At 46.2% G+C, this 21,228-nt stretch overlaps 2 protein-coding genes across 6 annotated transcripts; both read right to left on the bottom strand.

Moving 5' to 3' along the window:
• ZNF114 (zinc finger protein 114) lies at positions 354-7,926 on the bottom strand. Of its 5 annotated transcripts, none has more exons than XM_021094653.1 (4): positions 7,908-7,926; positions 7,153-7,238; positions 3,351-3,477; positions 354-1,787 (listed from the first exon to the last, which is right to left on the bottom strand). In XM_021094653.1, exon 4 carries the CDS (start codon positions 1,487-1,489, stop codon positions 611-613), a length of 879 nt encoding a protein of 292 aa, XP_020950312.1. In that variant the 5' UTR covers positions 1,490-1,787; positions 3,351-3,477; positions 7,153-7,238; positions 7,908-7,926; the 3' UTR covers positions 354-610. The 5 variants fall into 5 exon arrangements, with proteins under 5 accessions (XP_020950312.1, XP_020950311.1, XP_020950310.1 ...); XM_021094652.1 differs by lacking the exon at positions 7,908-7,926 and adding an exon at positions 7,517-7,648; XM_021094651.1 differs by lacking the exon at positions 7,908-7,926 and adding an exon at positions 7,340-7,510.
• Positions 9,980-11,954, bottom strand: LOC100622750 (vomeronasal type-1 receptor 1). The gene has a single exon (XM_021097832.1). It carries the CDS (start codon positions 11,657-11,659, stop codon positions 10,715-10,717), a length of 945 nt encoding a protein of 314 aa, XP_020953491.1. The 5' UTR covers positions 11,660-11,954; the 3' UTR covers positions 9,980-10,714.

The following is a 21,228-nucleotide window of genomic DNA, read 5'->3' as shown; positions in this document are numbered from 1 at the left end:
TCCTATCAGTATCATAAAGATCACAGACTCTGAGGGAGTTCCTGCTGTGGCACAGTGGGTTAAGAATCTGACTGCAGCAGTTCAGGTCACTGCAGAGGTGTGGGTTTGATCCCCGGCCAGGTGCAGTGGGTGCAGCCATTGAAAAAAAAAAACTTAAATACTCTGACAATAATGCAGTTACATCATTACCAGTGACAACAACTGGACAAAATAGTATCGTGGAGCACAGTAAATTACACAGTCTAAATTAGGAGCAGCTCAAACAGGGCTTCACACAAGTCGGGAGATAAGTCAGTGAATTATAACGAATAGACTGCCTATCAAAACCCACGTGGCAGCACCGAAAGGGTCCATAGAGGGATTAGTAGGATTTTATTAGAAAAGAAAAACAGGAAAATAATGAGTTTCCATTTCAGCTGAAGGAGACTACAATGGCAGCAATCATAGTATTTACTATGTTTCTCTCCTACTATTTTACTTATTTGTGCCCTGTAAGTGAAGAGAAAGAACTCAAGGCTTTCTCTTATCAATTAAGATGAGGATTTCTCTCCAGAATGTGGTCTCTTGTATAACATAAAAGATGTTTTAGGAGGTTTTCCTCACATTTCTTTCATCCACAGGGCCTCCCTCCACTGTGAGCCTTCAGGTGGTTTTTAAGTCTTGAAGAAAGAACATAGCCTTTCCCGCATTCCCCACATTTGTAGGGTTTCTCTCCAGTGTGAATCCTCTTATGTTCGCTCAGCTTTGCAGACTTAATGAAGTTTTTTCCACACTCCTCACATTTATAGGGTTTCTCTCCTGTGTGAACCCTGATATGTTCATTAAGCTTTGAGGACTTACTGAAGGCTTTCCCACATTCCTGACATTCAAAGTTCATGATGTGGTTTTGTAAATGTTTACTAAGGTGTAAGAAATATCTGAAGGCTTTCCCACAATTCTTACATTCGTGGGGCTTCTCTCCCGTGTGGATTTCCCTGTGCCTCCTAAGGAATGATTGATACACAAAGGCTTTCCCACAATCATCACATTTGTGGCTTTTCCCTCCCATTGATGATCTTCTGTGAGAGTCTGAGTTTGGAACGTGGGCCAATGTTTTCCCATTTTGATCATTCTCATTATTTGTCTCTGCTGTGGAGAATTGCCTGTGTATGGCATGGAGCGAGTTCTTTACGAGGCTGATTTCACACCAAGGAGAGTTATGAGCTTTCTCTTCCACCTGAGTCCTGAGCATCCTAAGGGAGCAGTCTTCCCCTAAGGCTTGCAATGGATTGTATTCATGTGTGTTCTCGTACATTTCATCACGTAAATGAGGCCCATTGTTCTGACCAGTAATCTGAGTGTTTGATGTGGGCTCCATCTGAGTTCTCAATGGGATGTTTTGCCACAAGACTCTGTTACCTTCCTTGTTTGTACAGATTTTTGGATTACTGGTTAAGGTGAGGACTTGTTTCAAAATACCTGAGGCAGGTTTGAGGCTATGTTTTCTCATGGGATCACTGCTTGAAGGCGTGAGCTTCAGGCCAGGTTTGGAGCTGTCCCTCGTCCCACCATATTCATGGACTCCCACTAGAGATGTATCTTTCTCATGGGTGGTTGCAACTTGCTTCAGTTTTTGCCCCCTCTGCTTGCCTGGCACCTCTTTTTGATGCCAGGTCCAGTCTTCTCCTAATGCACTGAGCTGGGAGCTGCTGCTTGCCAGACAAGCTCTGTTGGCTTCATGAAATGTCTCTCTAGCAAGAATGTTCCACTGAGGATTGAGCCTTTGCTTTTACATTGAGTCACCCAATCTGAAAAGAAGTGGTACAGAGATCAGTTCTTTGATGGAGTTCCCACTGTGGCTCAACAGTAGTACACCTGACTAGGATCCATGAGGACCTACTGCAGGTTCGATCCCTGGCCTCACTCAGTAGGTTAAGGATCTGGTGTTGCTGTGAGCTGTGGTGTAGGTCACAGATGCAGCTTGGATCCCACATTGCTGTGGCTCTGGTGTAGGCCGGCAGCTACAGCTCCGATTTGACCCCTAGTCTGGGAACCTCCATATGCCACAGGTGCCACCCTAAAAAGACAAAAGACAAAAAAAAAAAAAAAAAGGTTTTTGTTGAAAGTAAAGGTGGGGTGGGGATGCTAACACAGGCAAATGCCCATATGGCTCTCTTTTTAAATGGTCCCTCAATGTATGTGAGCAAAATGGGAAAGGGAGGAGTTCAAGAGGAGGCAAACAGAGACACAGCAGCGATAGACACAAGAGAGCTTGGGATGGATGCGGAGTCTGACCACAGTAAGAATGTAGGTTCAATATACGCAACAATGCAGCACTATTTACAGGAGCCAAGACATGGAAACAATCTAAATGGCCACCAACAGAGAATTGGATACAGAAGGCATGGCACGTAGATACAATGGACTATTAATAACTTAGCCATAAAAAGAATGAAATAATGCCATTTACACCAACATAGGTGGACCCTAGAGATTATCATACTAAGGGTAGTAAGCCAGAGAAGATTCTATGATATCTCGCTTATGGAATCTAATAAAAATGATACTAAAGAACTTATTATTATTTTTTTATCTTTTTAGGCCCACACCCATCACATATGGACGTTCCCGAGCTAGGGGTTGAATCAGAGCTACAGCTGCCAGTCTATGCCACAGCAATGTGAGATTTGAACCACATCTGCAACCTTGCCATAGCTTGCAGCAAAACTGGATCCTTAACCTACTGAGTGAGGCCAGGGATCAAACCCGCCTCCTCATGGATACTAGTCAGGTTCTTAACCCACTGAGCCACAGTGGAAACTCCTGGATCCTTTATATATATATATACATATATATATATATATATATACATATTACTGAATCACTTTGCTGTACCCTATAAACTAACACAACACTGTAAATGATTCATATCTGCCTGTCACCCAGGTGCACAAATGCCCAGCAAAAATGCCACTGCTCTATTCCCAGAACTGCTTCTTGCTGCAAATAGATCAGCTGAGGTTTGCCTCACTGAGGTCCGGGTCACTGGGAGATGGGGTACTTACCATGTGAGGGAACGGTGCTTGCTTTGGTTTAGAGGAATTCTGGAGCCGAGCAAGTGAATTTCCCAGCAATGTCCTGAATCGCCACTTTTCTCACAAATGCACCGAACTCTGGGCTCCATATTTACCTACTTAAGCCTCCCCCAAAGTGTATTAACCATGAAGAGACTACAAATGGAATGCAGAGGACAGATTTCCAGTTTCATGGGGCAAACTCTGTCTACCACTCGGGGGCAGTAGAGTGTCCCTGGAACACAGGAGGTGCGTGACTCACCCGGGCCATCTGGGCCCAGGAAGGGGCATTCTTACCCACATAGGCCAGGTTCCTGCAGTTCTCCAGGATCACATCTCTGTAGAGTTTCCTCTGCGCAGGGTCCAGCAGGGCCCACTCCTCCTTGGTGAAGTTCACAGCCACATCTTCAAAGGTCACCGAGTCCTAAACAACAAACCCATTTTGGCTCAGTGGAGTATGGACTGTCAGGAGTTGAATTGCGTCCCCTCCCAAAGGTATGTTGAAATCCAGCCCCCTAGGGCTGGAGAATGGGACCTGAAGTGGAAATAAGGTCTTTGAAGATGTAAACAAGATGAGGTCACTCTGGAATAGGCGCGTCCTAATCCAACGACAGGTGTCTTCCTAAGAAGAGGCAATCTGGGGAGTCTTGCAGTGCAGCAGGTTAAGGATCTGGCATTGTGGCTGCTGTGGCCCAGGTTCGAACCCTGGCCTGGGAACTTCTACATGCTTCGGGAACCCTCTTACACCCCCACCCCCTGCAAAGGAGGAAATCTGGACATAGAAACACAATGGAAGATACACATCATCTGCTATTGGTGGGGGGGGATACAGGCTGGAATGATGTGTCTACAAGCAGAGGCCACTGCAAATTTCTAGAAAATTGCCCCACCTCTAATTTGAAGGCAAATTAGGCACAATTTACCAAAATTTTATATGTGTTCATCCTTTATCCAGCATTTGCACTCAGGGGATTATACTCCAAAAATACCCCGGCCAAAAACCCGAAATGATATATGCACATAATTACTTATCGAAGCTTACTGATAACAGCAGAAGGCTGGAAACCACCCCAAATATTCAATAAAGGGGAATGTTTAAAATTTTATGATGAGGCCACAAAAATGAAGAACTATACAGACTAAGAATAGATCTTAGGGAGTTCCCGTCATGGCTCAGTAGAAATGAATCCGACTAGGAACCATGAGGTTGCGGGTTGGATCCCTGGCCTCGCTCAGTGGGTTAAAGATCTGGCATTGCCATGAGCTGTGGTGTCGGTTGCAGACATGGCTCATATCCTGTGTTGCTGTGGCTGTGGTGTAGGCTGGCAGCTGCAGCTCCAGTTCAACCCTAGCCTGGGAACTTCCAAATGCCACAGGCGTGGCCCTAAGAAGACAAAAAAAAACCTTAGTCTGCAATCTCCTATTGTGTATTGTAAACAAAACTCCAGATATCAAAGCACTGCATTCTTTTGTGTGTGTGTGTCTTTTTGCCTTTTCTAGAGCCAATCCCTGGGCATAGGGAGGTTCCCAGGCTAGGGGTTGAAACGGAGCTGTAGCCTCCAGCCTACACCACAGCCGCAGCAGCAACACCAGATCCAAGTCGCATCTGCAACCTACACCACAGCTCACGGCAATGCCAGATCCTTAATCCACTGAGCAAGGCCAGGGATCGAACCCGCGACCTCATGGTTCCTAGTCGGATTTGTTAACCACTGAGCCACAACGGGAACTCCCTCAAAGCACTGCATTCTTAAATACTGACATTATAATCTCTAAAGCATGAGGAATCTTTAAAAATATAATCAAAGAGTATCACACTGAGAAATATGGGCAGTATGCTTTTATAGAAGCAGTCTCCCAAAGAGACCACCATGTTTTATTTGTCACTCTAGTCTTTTTGGGGAGCAGTGGGGTGGGGCATGTGCTGGCAGCATGTGGAAATTCCCAGGTCAGGGATCCAACCTGAATCACAGCAGTGACAAGGCCAGATCCTGAATATGCTGAGCCACCAGGGAACTGCACTTAAGTCTTTAAAAATTTATTAACAATTACCCCTTATATTAGCTGTGCAAGAGGATACAATGAGCTCATTTTTATTAAATTAAGGGAAAATGAGGAACCCTGAAAATGCATGGAAGAGTCTATAAAAGCGGTTCCTGGAGTTCCTGCTGTGGCTCAGCAGGTTAAGGACCTGACTAGCATCCATGAGGATTCAGGTTGGATCCATGGCCCCACTCAGTGGGTTAAGGATTCGTAGGTGGGGAGCCCCAGCTTGGATTCAACCCCTAGCCAGGGAACTAGCCAGGGTGCAGCCCTAAAAAGAAAAGGGGAAAAAAAAAAAGGTACAGACTAGTATGTTTAAAATAAATAAGCTACAAGGAGATACTGTACAACACAGGGAAGATAGCCAATATTTTGGAATAACTATAAACGAATTTATAAACTTTTTTTTTTTTTTTGGGTCTCTTTAGGGCTGAACTCATGGCATACGGAGGTTCCCAGGCGAGGGGTTGAATCGGAGCTGTAGCTGCCGGCCTACACCACAGACACAGTCACGCCAGATCTGAGCCACATCTGCAACCTACACTGCAGCTCTCGCAACACCAGATCCTTAACCCACTGATGGAGGCCAGGGATCGCACCTGCATCCTCAAGGATCCTGTCAGATTCGCTTCCGCTGTGCTACAACAACGGAAACTCCAATTTGGGAGATGTAAGCATTTTGAATCATGATGCAATAGAGTGTCCATCCACTCTGTCTCAAAAAAAAAAAAAAAAGCAAACTAAACCAAGTATTGCTGTTTGATATTTGACATCATGACAGTAGGAAAAGAACTCCCACTCCTGCCTGGGGAATCCGAAGCCTTTTCCACCGAGAAGCAGCTTTGATATTCAGAGTTTCAGAAAAGGAATTTGGGAGAGAAGAATTCACATCTATCCTGCCAGACCCGAGGTAATGCCCTTGGGAGCAGTCCCAGCTTGAGTCGTTCTAGGTGGAGCTTCATTTAAATTTACCTTGAACTCCACCCTTCTTTAATCCTATCACGGCCCCCATCCCTTGCTTTATTTTCAGGTTTCTCTTGGATCAAACTCCCTCCTGCTAGCCAATCAACACTACCGGGACCCCCGTTTCTGTTCCTGGTGAGCTCAGGCACATTAGCTTGGGAAAATAGGGGGAAAAAGAGTCAGAAGGCATGATTCTGGGCCAGCTCGGTGGGCAGGTGGCAGGAAAACTGCCACATGTGGCAGATGAAACACACCCCCATCTGTGCCTGGAGCTCCTGGGGAACCAGCCTTCCCGAGAGACCACGAAAGACAAACCGTGCAACTTATTCAGATCAAGGGGCTTTCATCCTGACGACTCGGTCACTTTCCCTTCAACTTGCCCCCCACCCCTTGTTTTTTGCTTTTTAGGGCCGAACTTGCACATATGGAGGTTCCCAGGCTAGGGGGCGAATCGGAGCTACAGTTGCCGGCCTACACCACAGCCACAGCAAGGCAGGATCCGAGATGCATCTGCGACCTACTCCACGGCTCAGGGCAACGCCAGATCCTTCACCCACTGAGCGAGGCCAGGGATCGAAGCCGCAACCTCATGGATACTAGTCGGGTCAGTTCCGCTGAGCCACTGCGGGAACTCCTCAATCTGGCCTCTTAAAACTGCTCTCTGCGGAGGTCCGAGCTTTCACAGAAAAAAAAAAAAAAAAAAAAAAAAAAAAAAAAGGATGTGCTCCCTGGACCCCACTTAAACCCGGAAGCCCTTTCTCCCGAAGAGAACTCATTGGGCATCCTTCAGTCTGACTGCGCCCGGGGTGTGGCTGCTCACCCTCACCCCAAAGGACCCCAACACATTTACGAATTCAAATAACACAGTGGCCGCCAGCGCTGCCGGCGCCCAGGGACAGACCGGGGCGTCCTGCAAGGTTGCAGCCCGGGGCTGGGGAGCCCCCTCTCCTTGGAGGTGAAGGGCCCATTTGAGCTCCGCGCCTGGGCTCCTGGTGGCTTCCTCTTTCCTCCGGGACGGAGGAAATCCGGTCTTTGCAGGCAGCTGCTCTCGACTCCCGGCAATGCGGACTCGAGCCGCCGCCGGCAAACTTACCATTTCACCCGCACTGGCTTCTCGACGGGTCTACACGGCAGGTGGCGCAGCCCAAGCGCCCGTTGCGATACGAGAGGGGTGCGGGGCTGGAGACAGAAGTGAAGGGTGGAACGGTAAAAACGAATACTGAAATCAAGAAATTGTGACCCTCCCCCTGTTCCCCCCCCCCCCCGGGAAGGATCCAGACAGGCAGCTGCTCTCGACTCCCGTGGAAACGCAGCCCGAGCCGGCTTCCAGATCCCCCTCCCCAAAATGGTCGTCTCAAGGAAGGGGAGGAGGAGGAGGAGGAGCCAAGCAGGAAGGGGATCCCGAGAGCAGCACCCTTGCCCGCCCCCGGAAAACCTCCCGGAGCCCAGGGACTGACCCCACCCCCGGCAGAGTCACATTTCCAGCGTAACTTTCTCCCCAGGAACTCCGGAGCCTGGAGGCAGCCGGACCTGCTAGCGTCCCCAGACGCTAGCTCCCTGCCTCGGGCTCACACCGTCCCCGCCCCTCCCCGCCCACCCCATCCCTCCCCCCTCCCCCCAACTCCCACCCCATCTCCCCCCCCCCGCCCCTCCCCGCCCACCCCATCCCCCCGCCCGCCAGGAAGTTCCCAGGCCTGGAGGGCAGTGCGCCTCCCCGCTCCGTTGGTCAGAAGGACGGTCAGTTTCCAAGGACTGGTTTTTATCTGTGCTGGAAAAGGGCCAAGACGGACGTAATGGTGCGTCCCCTGAGCCTCCCTTGGGCCCTCGCTGCCTCTTTTTAGAACCTACCTCCCAGCTGTGAAGTGGTTTTGCTGTGATTCCAGATCCACCTGTTTGTGACAAAGATGAAGTTGCTTTTACAAGTGATGAAAGAAATGTTCAAACATTGAGGTATGGGGAAGTCATTTGGGTTTAGACATGATTCACTTGAACTTTGTGCTAATGAGCCCAGCCTGTGTGTGACCTAGCACAATATGCAGACTACATCTGCTTCGCTCATTAAAGAAAAGAGGGGGAGTTCCCCTAGCGGCTCAGCGGTAAGGAAGCTGACTAGTATCCATGAGGATGCAGGTTCGATCCCTGACCTTGCTCAGTGGGTTAAGGATCCGGTGGGCAGCTGTAGCTCCAATTCGATCCGTAGCCTGGGAAGCTCCATATGGCGGCGGTGCGGCCCTAAAAAAGACCAAAAAGAAAAGAGGGGAGGGAGAAAGGAAGGAAGGAAGAAAGGGTGGGTGGACCAAAAGTAAAGAATGTTAAGAATGTCCTTTTTTTTTTTCTTGGCTGCCCCCGGGGCATATGGAGCTCCCAGGCCACCGATCAATTCGCAGCCTAGGTTGCCTCCTAAGCCGCAGCTTTGGCAACGCTGGATCCTTAACCCACTGTGCAGGGCTGGGAATCGAACTGAAGCTCCCAAGATGCTGCTCCTCCCCTTGCGCCACAGCAGAAACTCCAAGAATGTCTTTTTTATTTGGGGGCTGCACACATATATGGGAGATCCAGGGTCAGAAATTGAACTGGCGCCAGCACAGCGACAATGGTGGATTCTTAACTTACTGCACCACAGCGGGAACTCCAAGAACGTCATTTTTATTTTCATTTATTTATTTATTTTCACCATTTGTCTTTTTAGGGCCGCACCTGTGGCATGTGGAGGTTCCCAGGCTAGGGGTCTAATCGGAGCTGCCACTGCGGGCCTACACCAGAGCCATGGCAACGCAGGATCCGAGCCAGTGGGTGACCTACACCAGAGCTCACGGCAACGCCAGATCCTTAACCCACTGAGCAAGGCCAGGTATCGAACCACAACTGCATGGTTCCTAGTCGGATTCATTTCCATGGCGCCACGACGGGAATTCCTGGGAGACACCATTTTCCCTGTAACATCCTTTTACTTCTGTAGACTCTTTGGCGTTGGGATTTGCGGGGACCGGGGTGGGGGGAGGTTGGGGCTGCTCCTACGGCAGGCAGAGGTCCCCAGGCCAGGGACTGAACCTGTGCCACAGCAGTGACTTGCACCACAGTAGTGACAATGCTGGACCCTAAACCACTAGGCAACCAGGGAAGTCCTTCTTAGACTAACTTTGAGAGTGACTTTTTTCTTGAATTTGTGAAGCCTCCATACTCTCTTCTGACATGCTTATAGTGTATTTGTTTAAGCTGCGAAAAAGCTTATTGGTTTGAGTTGGTGTTTGAAATTAATATGTGGCTCTGGGAGTTTCCGTCGTGGCACAGTGGTTAACAAATCCAACTAGGAACCAAGAGGTTGCAGGTTCGAACCCTGGCCTTGCTCAGTGGGTTAAGGATCCAGCGTTGCCGTGAGCTGTGGTGTAGGTCGAAGACATGGCTTGGATCCCACGTTACTATCTGTGGCTGTGGCATAGGCCGGCGGCAACAGTTCCAATTGGGCCCCTAGCCTGGGAACCTCCTAAAAGGTGCAGGTGCGGCCCTAAAAAGACCGAAAATAAAAAAAATTTAAAAAGAAACTGGCAATATTGAAAATGAAGAATTTACTGAGCAATCCCAAACACAGACACAGCTGTCATATTGGTATGTATGGGAGGATCACTCTGAAAGGAAAAAAAAGTGGGAGTTCTCACTGTTGCTCAACAGGTTAAGGACCTGATGTTGTCTCTGAGGATGTGGGTTTGATCCCCAGCCTCACTCGGTGGGTTAAGGATCTGGCATTGCCGAAAGCTCGGGTGTAGGTGGAAACTGTGGCTTGGACCTGATTCCAGGCCCGGGAACTCCATGTGCTGCCGGGCAGCCAAAAGAGAAAATTAATAAGTAAATAGATAGATCAAGAAAGAAAGAAAGGTCGTGTTGATTTCCACGGTTGTTTTAATTTCTGCTGTACAGCAAAATGATCCAGTTATACATAAATACATACACTCTTTTTAAAATATTTTTTTCCATGATGGTTTATCATAGACATGGAAAAGAGTTCTCTGTGAGATACAGTAGGACATTGTCTTGTAAGAGTTCACATTTGGGAACCCCAACCTTCCACGCCATCCCTGCCCCTTGGCAACCACACATCTGCTCTTGCTGTCTGTGGAGTATTTTTAGTGTTTATCATCACGCTTATATTTTTCCTATAGCACAAATACGCTATATAATCTCTATACTAATTTTTTCTTTTTACCTGTATCAGTCAGTAATGTACACCCAGCTTCTAAAAGATTTCCTGGAGTGTGTAAGGTGTGTAGTATACGTTTATTGAATACATCAAGGATTTTCTCTAGTGCCATTTAAGAGAAGTATAACTGACGCCTTTTCTGGAATTAAACATTCCAGCAGCCACATTTCACAATGAGCAAAACCAAGCAAAGGTAGTTTTAATGATACAGTTACAATATGTTTTGTTGACTCCAATGACCATTTTCGACAAGGAATCAATCCAAAGACTGCTTATTTGAGCTTTAGGTACGCTCCTTTACTGTAAGGCTTCACTACTGTGTATACGTATAATTTAAATCGCGTGTCAATTTATACAAGCCACATGGCAGTGTACAATTGCCACGCAGCCTTTTTTTTTTTTTTCCTCCCATAAATCGTTACGGAGACTCCTCTGCTGCCAAAAAGCTGTGGGCATCAGATCACCTACTGAAAGCTCTTCCAGAAAAAGTAATTCTCATCTGTGAAAGGGAAGAAGTAAATTTGGACATGATCTTATTATTTTTCATCAGCACAAAAGGGCAGATGGTTGGGTAGCAGGATGCAAGGGTGCCAGTAATCCTCTCCAGTCCTGGGTTTTTTTGGAGTCTATAAAACACATAAAAGGTACTGAAGTTGTTTGCACAATAAAAGAAAACAAAGCAACTTACCAGCAAAACAATAGTGTGGGTGGCTTTGATTTCAGGAGGCGTTTGAGAGTAGAGTCTAGAGCTGTGCATGTGCCGGACCCTCTGGCGGTGTCTGTAGATGAGATTCACCATGTAGAGGCTGAACCCCATCATGGGGACCACAAAGAGGAGGTCTCGAATCACCATGGCGCTCAAAAACGTCTGGGAATTGCCTGTGGACCGCGACGTCTGGCAGTAGAGGGAGGAGTACCTGGACCCGGCAACTGTGCTGTTGGGATTGGCTTCCTTCGCCAGGATGATGTGGATGTAGATGAGCAGGTTGATGCCCCAAAAGAAGAGGAGGGCGGGGTAGATGCACCCAGAGCTTATCGATTTCAGCCACGCCCACTTAGAATTCCCAGGACTGATGGTGACGGCTTGGAAGGCGCTCAGGAGGGCGGTGGTACAGATGGAAAGACCCCGGGTTACTCTGTACATGAACATCATGGCCTTACAACCAGCATCGTTCAGGAAATGTCTCACTCCAAAAGATGACACCACGTCTGGTATTAACCGGAACGTGATGGTCAAGATATTGACCAAGGTCAGGTGGAGGAGGATCCCGTCAATGGGCTTTTTCAGGTGAGACTGAGTTAAAAAGGTGTACACATAAAACCCCAGGAGCAGCGAGTTCCCCATGTACCCAATACAAATGTGCAATAGGAAGAACCCCCCCCAAACTGCATCAGTTGGAAGCATTCTGATGTTAGATTTTTAATTCAACCAGGATTCAAAGCCCACAAAAGAGGTTGGAGGAGGGGATTTTCGTGGAGCTCAGGAAGAAGATGAGGGGGCGAGGTCGGTAAGGGCACGGGAGGAGAGAGTCCGCTCTGCTGTATTTCTGGCCCTTTCGGAGACTGGATTCCAGGAATTCTTGACCACCTTGGAGTACAGAATTAGGTTCATGAAGAAAGTGGAATTCACACACTAAAACCATTCATTCTCTGTATTACCTAGGACATGGTGGGCCTATTAAAAAAAAAAAAAATTGAAGTTCCCGTCGTGGCGCAGTGGTTGACGAATCCAACTAGGAGCCATGAGGTTGCAGGTTCGATCCCTGGCCTTGTGCAGTGGGTTAAGGATCCGGTGTTGCCGTGAGCTGTGGTGTAGGTCGCAGACATGGATCAGATCTCGTGTTGCTGCGGCTCTGGCGTAGGCCGGCGGCTACAGCTCCGATTGGACCCCTAGCCTGGGAACCTCCATATGCCGCAGGAGCAGCCCTAGAAAAGGCAAAAAGACCAAAAAAAAATCAACTTTTCATGCTAGAAGGCTTTTGTTGTTCTTGTTGTTGCTTTTTATAGCGGCCCCCGCAGCATGTGGAAGCTCCCAGGCTAGGGATCAAATCCAAGCTGCAGCTGCCGGCCTTCCCTGCAGCCACAGCAATGCTCGACCTGAGCTGCATTTGTGACCGACAGCCAGAGCTCACGGCGATGCCGGATCCTTAACCCACTGGGTGAGGCCAGGATCAAACCCACATCCTCAAGGATACTACTCAGGTTCCTAAACTGCTTAGCCACAATGGGAACTCCTAGAAGGCATTTTTAATACTAATAGATTGAATTTTGTACCTGAATTGATAAGTTTCAGTATTCCCATTTTTTTCATGCAGTGTTATGCATGTAACACATAAAGAGTATCATGCTATCAGAACAGAACTGTGTTTATTGTTTTTTATTTTGATTTTTACTTTGTCTTTTTAGGGCCACACCCGTGGCATATGGAGGTTCTCAGGCTAGGGGTCAAATCAGAGCTGTAGCCTCTGACCTACACCACAGCCACAGCAACGTGGGATCCGAGCCACGTTCTGGGACCTACACCACAGCTCAGGGCAACGCTGGATCCTTAACCCACTGAGCAAAGTCAGGGATCGAACCCACCACGTTATGGTTCCTAGTCAGATTTGTTTCTGCTGCACCACGACGGGAACCCCTGTTTTCTTCTTTTTAGAGTTTTGACGTCACACATAGCTTCCAAGGCAATTATCAATATGTATCTAATGGAGTTTTTCAAATGGACCATTTTTTTTCCCCACCTCTTCTCCCAACCACTGGTTAGCTGGCATATTTCAGAGACTTTTTTTTTTTTTAGTCTTTTTGTCTTTTTAGGGCCACACCCACGGCATACAGAGGTTCCCAGGCTACAGGTTGAAGTGGAGCTGTAGCTGCCGGCCTACACCACAGCCACCCCAACGTGGCATCCGAGCCTCGTCTGCAGCCTACACCACAGCTCACGGCAACACTGGATCCATAATCCACTGAGCAAGGCCGGGGATCGAACCTGAGTCCTCATGGATACTAGTCGGGTTCATTGACCACGGAGCCACAACAGGAATGCCTTTAGAGAACTTTTTGATGCTCAGAGTGTGGGTAGGGTCTGACATCTGATGGCTAGAGGTCAAGGCTGCTGCTAAACATCCTGCAGGACGCAGGATTATTCCCACAACCACAAACTTTCTAGCTCTAAATGGCAGCCGTACTGGGGGTGAGAAACCCCCTCTGAGCAACAGTCCATGTGTATTGCTAACGGCATCATAGCTACAGCCTACCTTATGTTGTGAACAGTTACCGTGTGCTTGTTATGGAGAAGGAACCAGGACACTGACCAATAGTTAGGAGAGTAACGGTTTGACATTCACTGAGGCTGATTTTTTTGGAGGGGTGCACACTTAAGTTCTGGGGCCAGGGATTGAACCCAAGCCACAGCAGTGATGACGCTGGATCCTTAACCTACTGGGCCATAAGGGAACTCCAAGGCTGATATTTCAATTCACCAGGTCAGACTTCCCTGGTGGCTAAAAGCCATAATATTATAAGATGAATGGCCTCTGCTTTATTCTTACCTTTCCTAACTCAAGATGAACCCCCCTTGTCCAATGTACCCCAGAACGTTACAGGGAAAGTGTGGCTGTGAGCCCTAGATGAGGGCTAGTGCCAACCTGACAAGTTGAAATCAAGCGCATCCCAGCCCTTGGCCTATTTGGCATCCGTGGGTACCCCTCTTCTGCCATGTGATGCTTCTAAATAACTTGGGGCAGTTGCCCTGGAGAGAACTGAAAACACTCTCCCCAACAGAGGCCATAGTAAGTCCTAGGCGATCCTATTGGCATGATGTTTGTTTCTCTAAAACATTCAATAGTCTGCAGATTAAATTCTATTACATAAGTTTCAAAACTATGGACAGTTTTTACCTTAGAAATTAGGAGAGGAATTCCCATCATGGCTCAGTGGTTAACGAAGCCGACTAGTATCCATGAGGACATGGGTTCGATACCTGGCCTCACTCAGCGGGTTAAGGATCCGGTGTTGCCGTGAACTGTGGGTAGGTTGCAGACGTGGCTCAGACCCCGTGTTGCTGGGGCTGTGGTGTAGGCCGGCAACTACAACTCTGGTTTGACTCCTACCCTGGGAACCTCCATATGCCATGGGTGTGGCCCTAAAAAAAAAAAAGAAATTAGGAGTTCCTGTCGTGGCGCAGTGGTTAACGAATCCGACTAGGAACCATGAAATTGCGGGTTCGGTCCCTGCCCTTGCTCAGTGGGTTAAGGATCCGGTGTTGCCGTGAGCTGTGGTGTAGGTTGCAGACGCAGCTCGGATCCCGCGTTGCTGTGGCTGTGGCTTAGGCTGGTGGCTACAGCTCCGATTGGACCCCTAGCTGGGAACCTCCATATGCCGTGGGAGGGGCCCAAGAAATGGCAAAAAGACAAAAAAATAAAAAAAAAATAAAAATAAATAAATTAGGAGAGAATAGGAGAGAGGGACAGTTGACAAAAGAATAAAGGTGTCCCTCAAAAGAGAGAAGAAAGAAGGAAGGAGGAAAGAAGGAAAGAAAGAGAAAGAAAGAAAAAAGCTAGATATAGGAAAACATATAGATCTATTTCTTTCTTTCTTTCTTTTTTTTTTTTTTTTCTTTTGTCCTTTTTAAGGCCACACCTGTGGCATATGGAGGTTCCCAGGCTAGGGGCCTAATAGGAGCTGCAGTTGCCAGCGTACACTACAGCCACAGCAGCTCAGGATCCGAGCCGCGTCTGCAACCTACACCACAGCTCACAGCAATGCTGGATCCTTAACCCACTGAGTGAGGCCAGGGATCGAACCCGCAACCTCACACTTCCTAGTCAGATTTGTTTCCACTGCGCCACGACAGGAACTCCTAGATCTATTTCTTATATGTAAAATGTATAGATCTATATCTGTATTTTGAAAAGGTATTTATTTGTTTTCTTCTCTGACCTTTACCTTTTTTCTAATACTAACGCAAACATCAGATCTGCAGATAGTTTTGCTCACCATATAGCAAAATTTACTTGGTATATCATCAATGGGGGGGGGAGAAACAGAGCAAGTTGCTTAGACTAGTAAACGTGTATTTCATGCAAAATGAGCTCAGAAAGATAAAAAAGAGGAAAAAAATAGAACACACATGATAAACATATAGCAAAGCATCAATCCCATCATATCCACAATGAAATGGACTAAACCAAAGGCAGATAATGCAAGACTGAAAAATACCAGACTCTGGGAGTTCCCATCGTGGCTCAGTGGTTAACGAATCCGACCAGGAACCATGAGGTTTCGGGTTCGATCCCTGGCCTTGCTCAGTGGGTTAAGGATCTGGCTTTGCTGGGAGCTGTGGTGTAGGTCACAGACGCGGCTCGGATCCCACTTTGCTGTGGCTGTGGTGTAGGCTAGCGGCTACAGCTCCGATTCAACCCCTAGCCTGGGAACCTCCATATGCCGTGGGTGCAGCCCTGAAGAGACAAAAACAAACAAACAAACGGGATAAAAAGTGATGTACTATGCAAGGGTTAATCAAAAGAAAGCAGGAGTGACTACATGAAGAGGGAACAAACCAGACTTAAGACCAGGTCCACATCTTTTAGAAGATTCATGTCCAAAGAAGAAAATAAAATAACATTACAAATAAAAAAAATGAAGGTGACATTAATTACAAACGCCCCATCCCAAAGCTGGTGTATTTTCATTCATAATGTATTTTTTTTTGGCTTCTTTTTTTAAGATTGCTGAAAGCAAAGCAAGATTAAAAACAATGGGGTTTCTGTCAGCAGATGGACAATTGTCTTAAATGCAATTTAAAGACTGATGCCATTTAAGTAGCATAAATACGCTGAACCTAGGAATTAACCCATGATAAAAAATGTGTAAAACCTCTAAGAAGAAAGGATGCTATCAATTAATCTAACTGTGGCTTAAGCACCTTTGAATAAAAAGGAGTAGGTCATAATTTGAATAAAGGATGTTATAAAAATAGAATGATGCATGGGAAAAACAAAAGCAAGCAGAACAGATTATAAAAAAAGAAATTAAATGAACTTGAGAGGCATGACACGGTATCAGCTGTAAATAGATATCAGTTATGATGCAGAAAATAAAGGACATGAAATCAAAGTATAAGATAAGGGGAAACAATCAATCCATGGAATTATTTGAATGGGCAGATATTTTACTAACAAACACAAAAGTGAAATAGAATGCAGCAAGTGTAATAGATGCAATTTTAAAATAAAAATAAACTGTAGAAAATGGCAGAGGGCTGGAAACTTAAAACAAATCCTAAAGGGGAAAAAAAGAGTGAGGAAATGAAAAGCAACACATATGAAGGAATAGAGAAATAGCACAACGGTATGAGAACGAAAATAAAATATATTCATGTCACACAGAAGAGTCAGGGAAAATTAAATTTAAAACTGAATTGTCTGTAAGAAAGGTTAGGGTGGTGAATGGAAATATTGAGTGTTTTGATACCTCTCTCTCTTTCTCAACACTGAGGATGCAGGTTCGATCCCTGGCCTCACTCAGAGGGTTAAGGATCCAGCATTGCTGTGAGCTGCAGAGGTGGCTCGGATCTGGTGTTGCTGTGGCTGTGGTGGAGGCTGGAAGCTGTAGCTCCTATTTGACCCCTAGCCTGGGAATTTCCATATGCCACAGGTGTGGCCCTAAAAAAAGTTTTTTTTTTAATTAAAAAAAATTAAACAATTAAAAAAAAAACAAGCGAACTGTGTCTCAGATCCTTACTCAAAGCAGCTGGCTTCCCCCAAGAAGGTGAGGCATCGCAGACAGGCTGTATATCAGGAACGGGAGGGCGAGGCTACCTCCCAGTGGGTCACCTTGTCACCTGCTGTCTCCACGACCTTGTTTACTGGGGACCATCCTGATGCACCCAGAGGAGCAGCAAATCCCTCTCCCAGATGCCAAACGAGTTCTCTAGTAAACTTATTAAGTTTGCTGCTGGGCACGTGAGTCACCATCTGAGGATGTACATTTTCCCATCGAAGACATCAGAATATAAACTCCGACAAAAAAAAAAGAAGAATTTCCCCGGTGGCTCAGTGAGTTAAGGATCCTGTGCTGTCACGTCAGAGGCTTAGGTCGCTGCTGTGACACACGTTCATTCCCTGGCGCAGGAACTTCCACACTCCTGGGGCTCCGCCGAGGGGAAAAAAAAAAAAAAAAAAGTAAACTCCAGAATCTAGAAACCTGATCAAAATTAGTTGTCGCTCAGCTAATAGAAATTCCCCCAGGGCTTGATAAAAAATAAAAAATCTGGATTAAAAAAAAAATCTGATCTCAGAACAGCTCCTCAGAGAACTTGTTCACTTTTGGGGTTTTTTGGCACATTGTTTCGGAAAGAAATTGATCTATAACATTGTTTCAGGTGTGTGATGCGATGATTCGATGCATGTGTATATCGCGAAAGGATGATCCCAATAAAAGTTGGTTAATGTCTCGGCTCTCCCATCACGATCCTTTTTTGGTGAAAACGCTAAAGATCTACTATCTTAGCAACTTGCAAGGAAACAATACCCTATTGTTACCTAGACTTATCATTCCTTTGGGCAGATCTCCCCAAACTGTTTATCTTTGAATTGGAAGTTTCTGCCCTTTGGTCAAGGTCTGCCCATTCCCCCGCCGGCCTCTGATAACCACTGTTGTTCTGCTGTTTCTATGAGTTTGGCTTTATTAGACGCCACATATAAGTGAAATCATACGTACTTGCCTTTCCCTGTCTGACATAATTCATGCAGCATAAAGCTCTCAAGGTCCATCCAAGCTGTGGCAGGTTTTCTTTTAAAACAAACCAACACGAGAGCTCCTGTCATGGCTCGGTGGTTAACGAATCCGACTAGGAACCATCAGGTGGCGGGTTCGATCCCTGGCCTCACTCAGTGGATTAAGGATCTGGCGTTGCCGTGAGCTGTGGTATAGGTTGCAGACTCGCCTCGGATCCCGTGTTGCTGTGGCTCTGGTGTAGGCCGGTGGCTACAGCTCCAATTGGACCCCTCACCTGGGAACCTCCTTATGCCACAGGCTCGGCCCTAGAAATGGCAAAAAGACAAAAAAGAAAAAAAAAAACCAAAAAAACAAAACAAAACAAAAACAAACCAATCAACAAACAAACACATGGAAAACAGTATCTTCAACAGTAGATACTGAAGCAGCAAAGTGATGCAGTTATACATACAGACTCTGTACACATTCTTTTCAAAAATATTCTTTTCCATAAGACATATTGTTGTCTCTGCTGTACGCTAGACCTGGCTGTTTATCTCCTCTGTGTACAAGAGCTTACATAATTCTAATGCCAACCTCCCATCCATGCCTTCCCCAACCCCCTTGGCAACACGTCTGTTCTTCGTGCCCATGCGTCTGCTTCTGTTTCATAGATAGGCTCTTTTGTGTCATATTTTAAGATTCCACATATAAGTGATATCATATGGTATTGGTTTTTCTCTTTCTGACTTTGCTTAGTTCAATCATCTCTAGTAACATCTGTGTTGTGGCGTTATTTCATACTTTTTTATGGCCAAGTAGTATTCCATTATATATATATACGCACACTGCATCTTCTTTATCCACTCATCTGTTGATGGACGTTTAAATAGATTGTTTCCAAGTTGTGGCTACTGTGAATAATGCTGCTATGAACATAGAGGGGAATGTATCTTTTTTTTTTTTTTTTTTTTTTTTTTTTGCTTTTTGCTTTTTAGGGCTGCACCCACAGCATATGGAGGTTCCCAGGCTAGGGGTCGAATTGGGGCTACACCTGTCAGCCTACACCACAGCCACAGCATCGCCAGATCCGAGCCTCGTCTGCGACCTACACCACAGCTCACAGCAATGCTGGATTCTTAACCCACGGAGGGAGGCCAGGAATCGAACCCACAACCTCATGGTTACTAGTCAGATTCGTTTCTGCTGCACTGCAATGGAAACTCTGGTGAATGTATCGTTTTGAATTCGAGTTTAGACTACATGCATGCCCGGGAGTGGGATTGCTGGATCGCGTGTTTTCTGAGGAATCTTCGTCCTGTTTTCCATAGTGGCTGCACTAATTTACATTCCCACCAACAGTGTGGGAGGGTTCATACGTCTTTATTTGTATAAGACGAAATTATTAGAGGAGCTATAAAGAACTTTTTGAATAATCTGGAAACATAGGTTATGTTTTAAAATTGTCACTTGACCCAAAGATCCATCTTCAGAGATCTAGTCTATGAAATAAGAGAGCCTATATGCAGAGACAGCATGGAAAGATAGAACCAGTTTATGTATCAGGAGAAAAAGAAAGCCAACTGAAATACCAGGAATAGTGGAATAGTTGGAAAGAAAATGGGAGAATCCATATGGTGGAAACTTCCATAACACTTTCAAATGAGTTTTTTTTTTTTTTTCCCCGTTAAAATTGCCAGCTTTATTCTTCTGGCTAAAAGATCCAGAAGTAATATGAGGCTTATATCTGTTTGTTTTTGCTGCAGTGTGCAGCGGCTTGATCTCAGTTCCCAGACCAGAGATTGAACCGGGGCTGCAGTGGTGAAAGTGCCAAATCCTAACCACTAGACCACCAGGGAACTCCTAAGGTTATATTTTTTCCCCATAATTCTTTCATCAAGAGGTTAGCTGCCCTCATTGCCTTTAGAAGCTGGTTGCTAATTATTCGATTGACTCTTAGTTATAAAGACACTTTCATTCTTTTTGAGCTACATGTTCATTTAAAAATACCTATAGGAGTTCCCATCGTGGCACAGTGGTTAACGAATCCGACTAGGAACCATGAGGTTGCGGGTTCGGTCCCTGCCCTTGCTCAGTGGGTTAAGGATCCGGCGTTGCCATGAGCTGTGGTGTAGGTCGCAGACGCAGCTCGGATCCGAGTTGCTGTGGCTCTGTCATAGGCCGGTGGCTACAGCTCTGATTGGACCCCTAGCCTGGGAACCTCCATATGCCATGGGAGCAGCCCAAGAAATGCCAAAAAAGACAAAAAAGACCAAAAAAAAAAAAAAAAAAACCTATAAGCAAAAAGAAAAAGAACTTGCACCACACAGAAATAAGCATAGTTAAATTTTTGACATATGTATGTATGAATACACTCTCCCCCCAATTTGTGATTTTCTCCTACAAATGTGAGCTGATACTAAATATGCTACTTGTAACCTGTTATGTTTTTCTTTACAATATGGAATGAACATATTTTCATGTATGGGTGTGAAACTTCCCAGTTGGAACAGAGACCTGGAGACTGTGTCAAAATACAAATTCCAAATGCTGGTAAGAAGGAAACTGTCTATCAGTTCACTGGTGACCTTGGTTATGGTTTCCGCATTATCACTGCAGCAGCTCGAGTCACTGATGTGGCGTGGGTTTGTTCCCTGGCCTGGGAACTTCTTCTTGCTGTGGGTGTGGGCAAAAAATTAAAAATTAAAAAAATTTAAAAATTTAAAATTAAAAAATTAAAACTATGGGGTTTTTTTTGGTTTTTGGTTTTTGTTTTTTTTGTTTTTTGTTTTTTTTTTTGTCTTTTTGCCATTTCTTGGGCTGCTCCCATGGCATATGGAAGTTCCCAGGCTGGGGATTGAATTGGAGCTGTAGCTGCTGGCCTACACCACAGCCACAGCCACACCAGATCTTTAACCCACTGAGCAAGACCAGGGATTGAACCAGCGTCCTCATGGATGCTAGTCGGGTTCATTAAATGCTGAGCCAGGACGGGAACTCCTCTTATGTTCTTTTTGAATAAATGAGTTCCGCAGGAATCCAGAGGCTTTTCCTCCCTCTTCCCTTTCCCGATTTGGGGCACTCCCAAAAGACCAAGAGTCCTGGGAGTTCCCTGGTGATCGAGTGGTTAGGACTTGGTGCTTTCACCACTGCAATCCCTGATCTGGGAACTGAGATCCCACATCAAGCTGCTGCGCACACACAAACAAGACTGAAGTCTTGAAAGGATCGGGCCCTTTCTTCCCCGTAGCACCCAGAGAT

Source organism: Sus scrofa, chromosome 6 (assembly GCF_000003025.6).
Source record: "Sus scrofa isolate TJ Tabasco breed Duroc chromosome 6, Sscrofa11.1, whole genome shotgun sequence".
Taxonomy (NCBI): domain Eukaryota; kingdom Metazoa; phylum Chordata; class Mammalia; order Artiodactyla; family Suidae; genus Sus; species Sus scrofa.
This window is presented reverse-complemented; position numbering and strand designations above follow the sequence as displayed.

What these genes read in the sequence shown, in the direction of transcription:
- LOC100622750 (XM_021097832.1), bottom strand. Translation starts at nt 11,659, where the DNA reads ATGCTTCCAACTGATGCAGTTTGGGGGGGGTTCTTCCTATTGCACATT.
- ZNF114 (XM_021094653.1), bottom strand. Translation starts at nt 1,489, where the DNA reads ATGAGAAAACATAGCCTCAAACCTGCCTCAGGTATTTTGAAACAAGTC.